The sequence below is a fragment of the Alosa pseudoharengus genome, unplaced genomic scaffold (genome assembly GCF_046254945.1).
Source record: "Alosa pseudoharengus isolate Yale_2024_CS ecotype anadromous, Long Island Sound unplaced genomic scaffold, YU_APseudo_1.1 YU_APseudo_1.1_scf_6, whole genome shotgun sequence".
NCBI classification, from domain to species: domain Eukaryota; kingdom Metazoa; phylum Chordata; class Actinopteri; order Clupeiformes; family Clupeidae; genus Alosa; species Alosa pseudoharengus.
In genome coordinates this window covers 13,201,529-13,214,028 of record NW_027468848.1, presented here as the reverse complement: position 1 = coordinate 13,214,028, position 12,500 = coordinate 13,201,529, and the positions used below count along the sequence as shown (strand labels likewise).

General features: G+C 41.6%; 2 protein-coding genes across 2 annotated transcripts in view; one reads left to right on the top strand and one right to left on the bottom strand.

Annotated features, from left to right (window-relative positions):
* The window catches only part of LOC143106394 (NPC1-like intracellular cholesterol transporter 1), a 25,011-nt gene extending 23,880 nt beyond the window's left edge, over positions 1-1,131 (top strand). The window contains exons 18-20 of the mRNA XM_076270666.1: positions 24-137; positions 405-567; positions 932-1,131. Coding sequence (XP_076126781.1) covers positions 24-137; positions 405-567; positions 932-1,131 — 477 coding nt within the window. The remainder of the gene's footprint in view (positions 1-23; positions 138-404; positions 568-931) is intronic.
* The window catches only part of LOC143106561 (uncharacterized), a 64,840-nt gene that overhangs the window by 38,064 nt on the left and 14,276 nt on the right, over positions 1-12,500 (bottom strand). The window contains exon 7 of the mRNA XM_076270891.1: positions 12,478-12,500. This exon is cut by the window's right edge and continues 682 nt beyond it. Coding sequence (XP_076127006.1) covers positions 12,478-12,500 — 23 coding nt within the window. The remainder of the gene's footprint in view (positions 1-12,477) is intronic.

The window sequence follows — 12,500 nt, the reverse complement described above, 5'->3', positions numbered from 1 at the left end:
TATCTATCTCTCTCTCTCTCCAGGCCGTGGGCATCTCAGTGGAGTTTGTCTCTCACCTGACGCGCTCCTTTGCCCTCAGCGTCCGGCCCACACACGTGGAGAGGGCCAAGGAGGCCACCGCCAACATGGGCAGCGCTGTGAGTACCACAGGATATGAGTCAGCTCACACACACACACACACACACACACACACACACACACAGGGTGGTACAGTATGGGCTAAAATAGGCTGTCGAGCCACAAAAGAAGTCTATGTATAACTGCACTACATGAAGGGCATTGAACTTACTAGGCTGACTTATCAAGGTAGTCAGTTCTTTTTTTTTTACATTTCCGCAGTGAATATGATTCAGAATGATCAGTAGATTTACAGCGCAGAGGACTCTCTCTCTGTCTGTCAATAGGTGCTTGCCGGTGTTGCCATGACCAACCTGCCGGGGATCGTGGTGCTGGCATTTGCCAAGGCTCAGCTCATCCAGATCTTCTTCTTCAGACTCAACCTAGTCATCACCCTCCTGGGGCTGGTGCATGGCCTCATATTTCTGCCTGTACTCCTCAGTTTCTTTGGTAAGGCCCTGCACACACATATGCGGCGCACACAGACACACACACACACACACACACACACACACACATGCGGTGCACACAGACACATGTACTTGCACACTCTCTTTCATTCACACACACACACATACACACACACACACACACACACACACACACACACACACACATGTAAGTTCACTGCACCATGGACAACTGAGACATCATGGTGACAAATGTGAGACTCAGTCGGCCTGACTACATTCAAGTGTAAATATGGCGACCGAGGCCAGATGCAGTGTCCCGTGGGTCCATCTCTTATGGGCACTGCACAACTTCATTTAACAGCTCATATCACACCAGATGTTTTTGCCGTATTGTTTCGTAGGGCCTGGTGTGAACAAGGCAGTGCTGCTGCAGCTCCAGACCAAGAAAGCCATAGAAATGGAGGAATACAACAGTAAGATGCACGACAACATGGGCTACGTGGAGGACCACGACAACACCAACCACACACACACCTCCTGGCAGGCAGACACCACAACAGAGCGAGAACAGGAGCCTGACGCCATTAAGACCAAGCTTTAAATGGACACCACAATAGAGCCAGAACAGGAGCCTAATGCCATTAAGACCAAGCTTTAAATGGACACCACAACAGAGCGAGAACAGGAGCCTGACGCCAATAAGACCAAGCTTTAAATGGACAACTCTGCTACTCCTCTTCAATCTCCAATCCTCCAACTGGGGTCCCCAGTCACATATACCTCCATACTCTCCATTGACTGGGGCCTGCTGAGTAAAGTGAGAGGGAGAGAAGGGTGTGTGTGTGCGTGTGTGTGCGTGTGTGTGTGTGTGTGTGTGTGCGTGTGTGTGTGTGCGTGTGTGTGTTTATGGTAACGAATGACCATAAGGCCAAACACACACCAGTGCAATAAAAGTATCTGAATCACTATTGAAGCCTGGACCCTGGGCTGAAGGTCCCAGCTTTTATCACTTCCTTGTGTCAAGCCATTCACAGTTTATCGGCTGCAGGCACACAGGCAGCAGACTTAGGACTTACCACAGGAGAACACCTCACTAATAGTCTGGTGAGACAGCCAACACAGAACTAACTATGGCAAAGGGACTAACTATGCCACTTTTTTGGACAGCAACATTAGCCTTCTTCCGTGAAAGCTGCCAGCACAGTCTCATAGCAGTTACATATCAGATGACCAGAGGATTGAGAGCTTGCTATCCGTAGGGGTAAAGGCAGTGTTGTCGGTCTGTTTTGCTGATCGATCTTGCCTCAAGTCTGATAGCACCCTTCCTCTAGATGGCAGCAGTGAGACTAAGTCATGAATGAAGCACTGGAATGAGCAAATTCAGAGCTAAAGCGCTCATATGTAAAATGAGAAAAGAAATGCATTAGATAGAGTTAGACTCATATATTTTCAGTCTGTCATTTGTAAATTTGATGTACATGTTTATTTAACTTAATTATTTTTATTGTATACTAGTGTGTATGTATCATGTGGTATCTTTGCAAATTTGAGGAGCTGGACTTGCACTCTGAAATGTCCATGTAGCACTTCACATGGACATAGCACTCTCCATCCTTCCTATCTCTGTTGTGGCAATTCAGATGTTATGGACAGAGCAAGCTTTCAGTGGCGAGTGTTTAAGGGACATTTGAGAGTTCAGGCCCAGTGACCTATCTGTCACACTCCAAATGTATGCAGTAAGTGTGCCCATCAGGTGGCTAGAGCCAAATGTGTGCAGTACATGTACCCATCAGGTGGCTAGAACACTATTTGAATTACTTGAGTGTTTGATATTATTTTATATCACTATTTGTCATTTTATGTTAAGCCGGATCAATTAAGTAATAAAATGTCATTGTATTTTTTGAGTGTTTGGTTGTTGTGTCTTTGTGTTCAAAGTGTGTGTGTGTGTGTGTGTGTGTGTGAGAGAGAGAGAGAGAGAGAGAGAGACAGAGAAATGGGAGTGTGAAATTATAAAAAATAGTTCCCCAAAGATGGAGGGTTATCATGTTTCTGTTGTTCTTTATGATCCCCATATTTGGCAATATCAATGCACTCACACTTTCATATAGAAGATAAATGTACTCATATATACATATAAAGAAGATTAATGTACTGTAGCTGACAGCAAGCTGTGTCCTGACATGATGCCTGCATTGCATCTATATTTACGCCCCCAAAACCACATAACTGCAGGAGGTCAGAGGTCAGAGCTTACATTTCAGATATGATTGGTGTCCAAGTGGAGCTGATGCACCAAGTCGCTGATAACAAATAAATATACCACAAATACATGAATTCAGTCATTTGAACTGTCGTATTTATCAAAAGAATATTTTAATATGCTCAAATTCTGCCATCTAATAAATTATTCTGACAGTGATCAATCATGAAGAAATACAGGCCATAGAAAATGGTAAACACATGATAAAATAATATAAGAAGATAAGTGATAAATTACTCTAATGTAAAGAAGAAAGACAAACTGCTTCATAAACTAAACTAATCATAATCATAAATTAAATCATTCTCTGAAAAATGAAAAATAATAATCATACAATCATTTTCATGGCACTTTAAAGAAAGTGGCTCAAAAATCTTTGGGCCATTTTGTTTTGGTTTTGTGATTCGACACCAGCCATGAAGCCGTGAACTCTTGCATAGTTGACCAAATGACTCCTACTGTTCCAGTAGAGAGGATGGCAGTGCACTGACCCCCTTCACTGGACCAGGAGTCACTTTGGCCAAGGGGCAAGCGTGCAGCAGAGAGGATCATGGGACAACACTCAAACAAATACACAGTCGATGCACTAGAGGCTTAGATTAAAAACACAGTGACAACCAGAGATGTTAAAACCAGAGGGGGAATCAAACCTGGTAAGTTAAAACTCTTAATGGGGGTTAACTCAGGTAAGCGGTAAACATCATGATAGAAGAGTATGGCTTCATTCTTATAGTAAAGCACCACCATAGGTTCACCTGATGAAGGCCATGGAAGGAAACATGTTGGGAAAACTTTAAATGTTCTATTATGAAGTGGTCTAATAAAGCTTTTTATGAAGAGTATTTTTCACCACCATAGTTCTCTCAGTTTTGGAGGTTTACCACTTATTCTGAGTGAACTCACCTATACACCTTTGCATCTAAAACACATACTTGGAATAGCCAGATCTTACTCCATACATGTTACTTACAGAATCCCAAGGCCAAGCCTGATAATGTTTCATAGACGCCTCAGTATTTTAAAATCAGGTGAGGAAAACATATAGAAAAAGAGTAAGATGAAGGTCTGTCAGGCATATTAAAACCCTATGAACAAGGTAGCTGCTCACTTCATCTCAGCAGCAGGGGGACTCAGAAAGGCTGTTCTTCACATATGTAAATTACATGTGGGACTTCTTGATGAGAAAAACATTTTACAAACTGATCTGGATCTCTGATAAGGAAAAGTAAAAGATTATGGTGAAAGTCTGAAGTTAAGATAACCGAATACCCCATCAGCTGAGATTTGCTTAAAAATGGCTCTAGACTGCCACCCCCTGGCAATATCATGCACTGATATCCTAAAGTGTTTGATTCTTGCACAGATTGTTTTTCCTCGATAGTTTCATATCTTAAAACAGAGAGATTCTTCAGAGAGTCTTAAGACAGAGAGATTTTGAAACCATGAACAATGACAAAAAGTTGAGGTCATGTCAAACATGAGGTTACTCACACAGTTGCATATTTTACTCCGGAACACCATATAACCTAAAGTCCTGTCCTGTGAATGCAACTGACCTTCAGCAAATGACCAATCCGCCTACCACTAGCAATTATCTTACAGTGACAGTGTGAACTGCCATGTGTGATGACACAAGTGTGTGACTGTTCCTGACTCGAGGGAAGCAGAACTGTTTGAGACACGGAGGGTCACCAACATCCACACACCCACTCACAAATACGCACGTGTGTGTAAGATACGCAGGCGGCTGGCCACGGTTCTTCGTCAGCGTTCACAAACAGTGATATTTGCCTTTGATCTGCCTGTAGCTCTCTTGTGCCAGGCCCTGCCTTGCTCCAGGTCAAAGGTGACTCGCTCCAGGAGTGTTTGAAAGAAACGTGTGGATGCTCCCCAGAGACCTCTGGTCACGCATCATCATTCTCTTCCTCTTTCTCTTCCTACAGTAATAGAAAGTGAACTAGCCACAATATATCTTTCACAGGCACAGACATGCACACACAGGCACACACAAGCACAAACACACACGCACACACACACACACACACACACACACATAAATATCAGTTACTAAAATCTTAAAGAAGGCACAGAAGGGGTTTTCAGAAATGGTGTCAAACAAAAGAAAATAACGTGACCAGTTTAAATATATTTCTGTTTTTCATCATCATCATCATCATCATCATCTTTATTGCCAGACTCAGGGTCCATTCTATTCATGTTAGCTTGAGCACATACATGTAATATTCAACACTGCCCTTATAATCATCAGACATTTGATCTGTTTTTCTCACCAATATACATTTTTTAAAGATGATCTTAAACCAAGCAAGCATGCAAGAAGGCGAAAACACTGACCGTCAGAATGAAACAGAAGAGAATACCTTGAAGGAAACCATTTTCACACCACATTGCGAATGGATTCTTACCTTCTTGGTGGAGAAACCATGCATGTCTACAGGAGCAAAATAACTCTCTTCCAAGACATATAATTGCTCCATATGCTTTTCTTCAAAGATACAGTGCATACGGAAAGTATCCAGTGAGTTGTATTAGCAAAAATAAGCCGACTTCATGGAGAGATTATTTAAAATAATAAACCAAAGAACAAGGAAACACTTTAAAAGTATTACGTATTTGCATAGTTAATCATAAGACTACATTACAGTAATGACACATTTGTACTGTCGTACTAAGGAATGATACAATTTCACTAACAGCCCACTTGCCATTGAGAGCTTTTGGACTGTAAAAGCAACACAATGTAGTCATTTTGCGTGAAGATAAAGGATGCAAAGTCATGTTGATGCTACACTAAGTTACAACACAGAGAATGGAGGATGGAGCGCTTGGTATTGCATGTTGTTATTGTTGTGTGTAGGACATGATCCTTTTCATTGGGATAGATGAATTGGGTATCCCCTTAGCACTAAATGGGTACCCAGACTGATAAAAAATGAAGAAAAGGGGAAATTCTACATTGTGTTGCTTTAGGTGTTTGTTTTCAAGTTATTTGCAAAAATCAGAATTCCATTGTGCAGTTTAGTTTTCAAGTACTGTACATGACTAATTCAGAACACTTACAAAAGAAGAAAAAAAATCTACTCCATCTTATCTTAAAACATGAACAAATAGATCTCTTTAAATGTGGGCTGAGAGTCATCTTTTTCTCATCAGGTCAGGTCAAAACCAGTCAAGACACCCGACCAACCCTTCCCCTGCCTGGACAATAAATCAGTATCTGTCTGTATAAATCATTGATTGTCTACCATTCAACTGTCATCATTGCTCTATAAAAGTAAAGGAATACATGTTGATCAACAGTCATCAAGCTGCTTTCAAAACAGTATCAGTAATAATAACACAAATATACAGTACAACAGCTGTAAATTATCTCTTAATCTTTCACTAGTAGGTATATCTACCTACCATTTGAACCCATATCTTTTGGTGACATCAACCTTTGACTTTAACAGTATCCCAAGGTCTTTAGCATTCATGCGAGATTTGGGCTCATATTCTATCAGTGGTTTCACAATGTCATGAAGAGCAGGCTGTAATTTAGGCAGAGCAAGAGGAGATGTTTGTTTATGAAGAAGCTTACGGAGTTCACGCAGGCTACTGTTTGACCAGGCCTTAGAGTTGGTGAACATCTCCAGAAGAGTGATGCCAAGAGACCACATGTCGGACATGGTGCTGCAGTCCTCACAGTCCACTAGGCACTCTGGGGCCATGTAGGGAGGGGTTCCTCCCAGTGGGCCACAGTGAGCCCCCGTCTGACTGCTTCCTCTTGCCATTGATATGGTGTCCATCAGGTTTGCCAACCCCCAGTCAGTCAGGTAGGCCTTCTTGTTATCTGCTGCAATCTTAGAAATATAATTAGAAAATATTTATTAAATTAAATATAAATGTAACAACATTTGATTAATCAGTTAGGCAGTCTTCTACAGTAGTTCTAATTTCAGTTGTAATCAATTTCAACAGTTAAAAGTTTACACAGTTAAAATTTGTTTTTATGAACACAGGGTGAAAAATTATAAAAGAGCATCTCCATCCCTTGAAACATCATGTTGAAGAACTGACCATTATATTTGCTGGCTTGAGATCTTGGTGAATAATCTTTCTTCCATGTATGTACTCAACAGCCATGGCAATATCTAAAGCCACAAACAGCTTATCTTCGAGCTGCAACTGAAAATATTACAGAGCAATATTTAGGAATGATTGATTATTATTTTGTAATATGAGATGAACATCAGATGACGATGCACTACCTCAATGGAAGTGTCTGTAAAAATAACCTGCTGCAGGTTGGCACCATGGATGTACTCATTAGCAATGAGGATCTGTGTCTCACTTTTGGCTACAGCCACCATCCGCACAATGTTGGGGTGAGACAAACGCCTGCAGGAAGAGATTCAGGCTGAGGATTTAGCTTCATGTTGTAGGACTTTTGGTAAGAGAGCTTTGTGCAGTACACTGGTACTGTGTGTGTGTGGATACCCTAATACATTTACATGTCTCCCTAACAACAGTTAACTAATATGCATATCTACCTTAGCATCTAGTTTAGTTTATAGAAACAGAGTGAGCTTACTAGGGAAAACAACTACTGCCACAATGCATTTACAATACTTATGGTACAAATCTCATTTAACTGTACAGAGAGAGAGAGAGAGAGAGAGAGAGCATTACCCAGGTATGAGGAATTCATTTTTTGTCACTGGATTGTCTCCTGTTGGTATAATCTTCACAGCGACAGGTGTTCCCTGGTATGATCCCCTGTGAACTTTTCCATAAGAGCCATGTCCAATGCTTTCTGTATAGTCAACTCCAATTGTAGATTCATCCACAAAAGGATTTGTCACTGGGTAGCCTAAAAGAAGGGGGAATGCATCCAAATAAAGAGTTTACATCAAATGCACATACCCCTTACTCCTGTATGTTCTTTATTTACACTTCATTTAGGATAATAGTATACATTTTAAAATAACTAGTGCAGTGCCCGTTCAAACATGCTATTCCTGTAGCCCAATTACATGCCTGCAGGTAGGCCTGCTTTGAAAATAGGATAGGGAAAAACATAATTCCAGGTAAGCATTCGATAATGAATAGGTCTACAGATAATATAATAAATGTGAAGTGAGCAGAATTTAAGCATGGCTACATGTGAAATTTTTTACAAATCAGAATGACATAATCCTAACAGCTGTTTTGAGTCAAGGCTATATGCTTAGCCTATTGAATAACTTGATGATAGAGAAAACAAACCATTTTGTGAAATGATGCATCATATGAAATTTGCAACGGTGTGACTCAAAAACAGTCTCTGGTGGCCTATAAGTGACATCACACTCTGTCTGCCACTAGTTGCTTGTCGCTGGTTATGCTTTGCATGTGTGGCATTCTGAGACGTTCTTTAATTCGGGACCATCATCGCTCGTTTCAATTTAGGACCTTGCAGTTGGAATTGTCGTTTGCTTAGTCAAAGTCTAAAGACAGTCCAAAGTAGCCTGGGCTATTCGAAGTATCCGTTTATTGCACATCATTTTTTACGTCATTTGGAAGAGCCACTGCATACCTGTGGGTCTTGTCGTGTTCACTTTATGAGTCCCGCAAAGTTCACTTTATTGTTGAGGTCAGACATGTTACGTTTTTACCCGTGTAACCTACACTGATTCAGCTTTGCCAAAGCCCTGCTTCTATCCTCACTGGTAGCTTACAGTACAGTGGTGTGTGGGAGGGGGAGTGGCTAGCGGCGAAAGCCAATGTGCTTCTTTTGCATTTCTTATTCAAACAATGTCAAATTTGGCACTGCACTTACTCATGCCCATAGTAAGACACCTGCCAAGTTTGAAATCAGTCTGACAAACGGTCAGCGAGATATGCGTGCCACAGACACACAGACAGACAGACAGACAGACACACAGACGCTTCTTGCTTTATGGATAGATGATTAGGAATAAATCAAAGTCCATCTGAGAAACTAAGTTCTAATTCTAAAGTTGAAATAGGTCAGAGGAAAGTTCAGGGCATTACCTGGATTAGACAAATAAATCAATAAATAAATAAATAACACAAACCTTGTCTCTTAGCAATCAGTGTTGTTCCATGTGTTGGTCTCAGTGGTGCCATCTGTTGTCCTGCTGTGGCCCCTTTTGTGCCGCCTCCTCCGTCTCCTCTGATTGGTGGGATCAGACTGAATGACTCCTCAGCAGATCCACTCCTCTCCCCCGTCTCAGCTGAGCCAAACCCAGAGGTCTGAGTAGAGGCAGCAGTGCTGAGCTGCTTAGAGGCCTTTATGAGCTCAGGTTTAGGTGTTGGTTTAGTGGAGCCATGTGCAGAATCTCCAGTTGAGTAGTCATCAGGTAGGATTTCACTAACTGTATAAGAGATGGGAAACATAAATGCAAATAGCAGTCGTGCACAGTGCCAATCACCCAAATACATTTGAATAAATGTACATGTATATTATTTATGGATTACTTAAATAAATAGTACATTCCAATCACAGAGGGGATTTTTGATAATTGTGAAACAAATATACACTAACATTGAAGAGGTGTATCCATACTCTTTTCTCCACTGTTTCTCACCACCATCTCTTCTATCTTGTCCAGCAGCTCTGTCACCTTGCCAACATCACTCTTCTTATTGTTCATAACATGATACCTGTTCCCACATTTCTCTACAACCCACTGCAGAGCCTCTCCTCCACTCTCAATGTGCTGCTCAATGGTTGTGTTTCCCAGCCAGTCCCCTCTGGTGAACAGCACTATAGTGTGACTCCAGACTCTCTCACCCAGCAGCTCCATGTGTTGCTGCACTGCTCTTCTGTGTGTCTCTGTGAATGAGTCACTCACATTAATGAGCAGGAGTAGAGCATGGGGTCCTGGGGGACACAGAGACACACTGAGGACAATCTCTCGTTTATCACGTTCAGGAGTTTGCTCTACAGTGCAGTCATACCACCATCCTGGTGCCTCCACTACAGTGATGTGTCTCCCTGCTGTTTTTCCTTCTCTCTTCACACACTCAGCTGTTCTTCCCGAGACACCAAACTGCTTTCTGCCCAGGATGGTGTTTCCTGATAAACTCCTCCCAGCATTCCTATTTCCCAGCAGCATGATCCTCATATCTGAGATGTGTGGAACTCCACCTGAAACACACATCATGCAACTCTGTGAAACACACTGCACATCATGTTGATGATCCTCTCTCTGGTTTGGCAGTTTATGTTGGTGCTCTGCTGGGTTCTGCATGAATGTGTTGGACTGACTACAGCTTTGAGCACAGGAATATGAAAACAAAATTGACACTCCTTGTGTCTCAATTAGGGATGGGCATTCGATTAAATTTTCTTAGTCGATCGTCGGGAGAATTAACGATCGACTATCGATTAATCATTAATATTTCTAGGCCTATATTAAAATTCATTATTTATTTAACTTTTTATACATTTAAAAAAGCAATGAAAATACAGAAATACAGCGTGTTTTTCCTCGATGAAATCTTTATCACAAGAAGAATAACTTGTGGCAGTTAAACTGGACGTTTGGTTAGGCTAAACAGATATTAAGCGCTGCGCTGCGGTGCTCTAAAGCAGCGGAATGCGAGCCGGCGTTCAGATTAAACAGAGACCTTCATTTGTTCCAAAATAATAAATTATAAAAAAGAATCATGTTAAACAATAACTTAACCAAAAACATAATAATGCTTAGATCTGACAGGTTTTGTCAAAATGTAACTCAAAACTATCCAAGGCACGGAGTCGAGAAAGAGGGTGAGAGATTAGCCTAGATAGAACAATTAATTAGGCTATTTAACAAAGCCTCATAAAAAATAACATGCCGTAAATCCTCAAATTATGGCCGGGGTCTTTTATTTACTTAGGCTGCGCAAAGCAAAGGGCTTTATTTGGGCCAGACGTAGGCTATATTCAGCATGCCTTTATTTCTATGTGCGTTTTATTGTGAGATATGCGTTTCGTTTGGAGCGCATACCGCTATCAAAAGCAGAAGATTTTCCGTTTGGTTTGGGATTTAATTTTCTTCTGGACAGTTTGATTATATTGCTCAATGTTGGGACTGATGAGCACTGAAATCTGGGGGGTATTACATTTCATGTTGTTGAAAGAGTCGAAATTTTCACCCGCTGTTTATTGCGAGACAAGGCATTCGCTTTCATTCATTCAAAACGTGCGCTGTGCTGTAGTGGAAACCTTATTGCGTAGCCAAGTAGCCTAAATTGAGTTTGAATTGCATGATTTACTTTATTCAATTCGTAGGCTGGAATGCCTCCAGTGGCGGCAACAATTGTTTTTTAATGTAGTAGCCTATAGGCCTATACTGCTTCAGCCTCTGGCAAGCTCAGAAGGGGACGGCAAGCGACTGAGCTTGCGAGCGACGTGTTGGAGACCCATGGTGTAGGACAACGACTTTTTATTGACAACAAGGTATTAAACCAACCAACAATATGAAATATTAAGAGCAGCTCTTATTTCAATGAGCTAAATCGAAACAATGTCTACTATTGCTCGTGCACTGATAGCCCTACTGGTAGGCATCTATTACATCGCAGTGTTTGCGTGGGACCATTTTATCGGTTTTTAAACGATAAAATGGTCCCACGCAACACTTCACCGTGAACTCTTAATAGATCAAAACGGAAACTCGTAGGTAACGGAGAAGCCTATAGCGTCAAATATTCCCCGGGTGGTATAATGTAATTGCTGCCACACAGTGAAATTCATTTAATTGCTTCAAGACACACTATATAACACAACCTACATTAGTTTAATCGACAACAAATTAACGTGATCGACGAAATTCTTAATGATCAACTATCGATCGTTGATTAATTATGCCCATCCCTAGTCTCAATGCCAGCTGCGTGTGTGTGTGTGTGTGTGTGTGTGTGTGTGTGTGTAAGTGTGTGATTGTGAGTGTGTGTGTGTGGTGTGTGTGTGTTTGTGTGTGTGTCGGTGTGTGTGTGTGTGTGTGTGTGTGTGTGTGTGTGTGTGTCTGTGTTTATGTATGTGTGTGTGTGTGTGTGTGTGATTGTGAGTGTGTGTCTGTGTGTGTGTGGTGTGTGTGTGTGTGTGTGTGTGTGTGTGTCTGTATGTGTGTGTGTGTGTGATTGTGAGTGTGTGTCTGTGTGTATGTGGTGTGTGTGTGTGTGTGTGTGTGTGTGTGTGTGTGTGTGTGTGTGTGTATGTGTGTGTGATTGTGAGTGTGTGTCTGTGTGTATGTGGTGTGTGTGTGTGTTTGTGTGTGTTTATGTGTGTTTATGTGTGTGTGTGGTGTGTGTGTGTATGTGTGAGTGTGAGTGTGTGTGTGTGTGTGTGTGTGTGTGTGTGAGTGTGTGTGTGTGTGTACTGTAAGTGTGTGATTGTGAGTGTGTGTCTATGTGTGTGTGGTGTGTGAGTGTGTGTGTGTGTGTGTGTCTGTATGTGTGTGTGTGTGATTGTGAGTGTGTGTCTGTGTGTGTGTGGTGTGTGTGTGTGTGTGTGTGTATGTGTGTGTGAGTGGGTCTGTGTGTGTGTGTGTGTGTGTTAAAGGTTAAGACAGAAATGGGGACTCAGGGAGAAACTATAGAACAGTGAATAATGAATGAAGTAGATAAGAGCTGTAATATGGACACTTCAATGTCTCATGTGGAGGTCAGACAGCTGAACAAATCTCTCACCTGCTGCTGATCTGAGAGTCTCT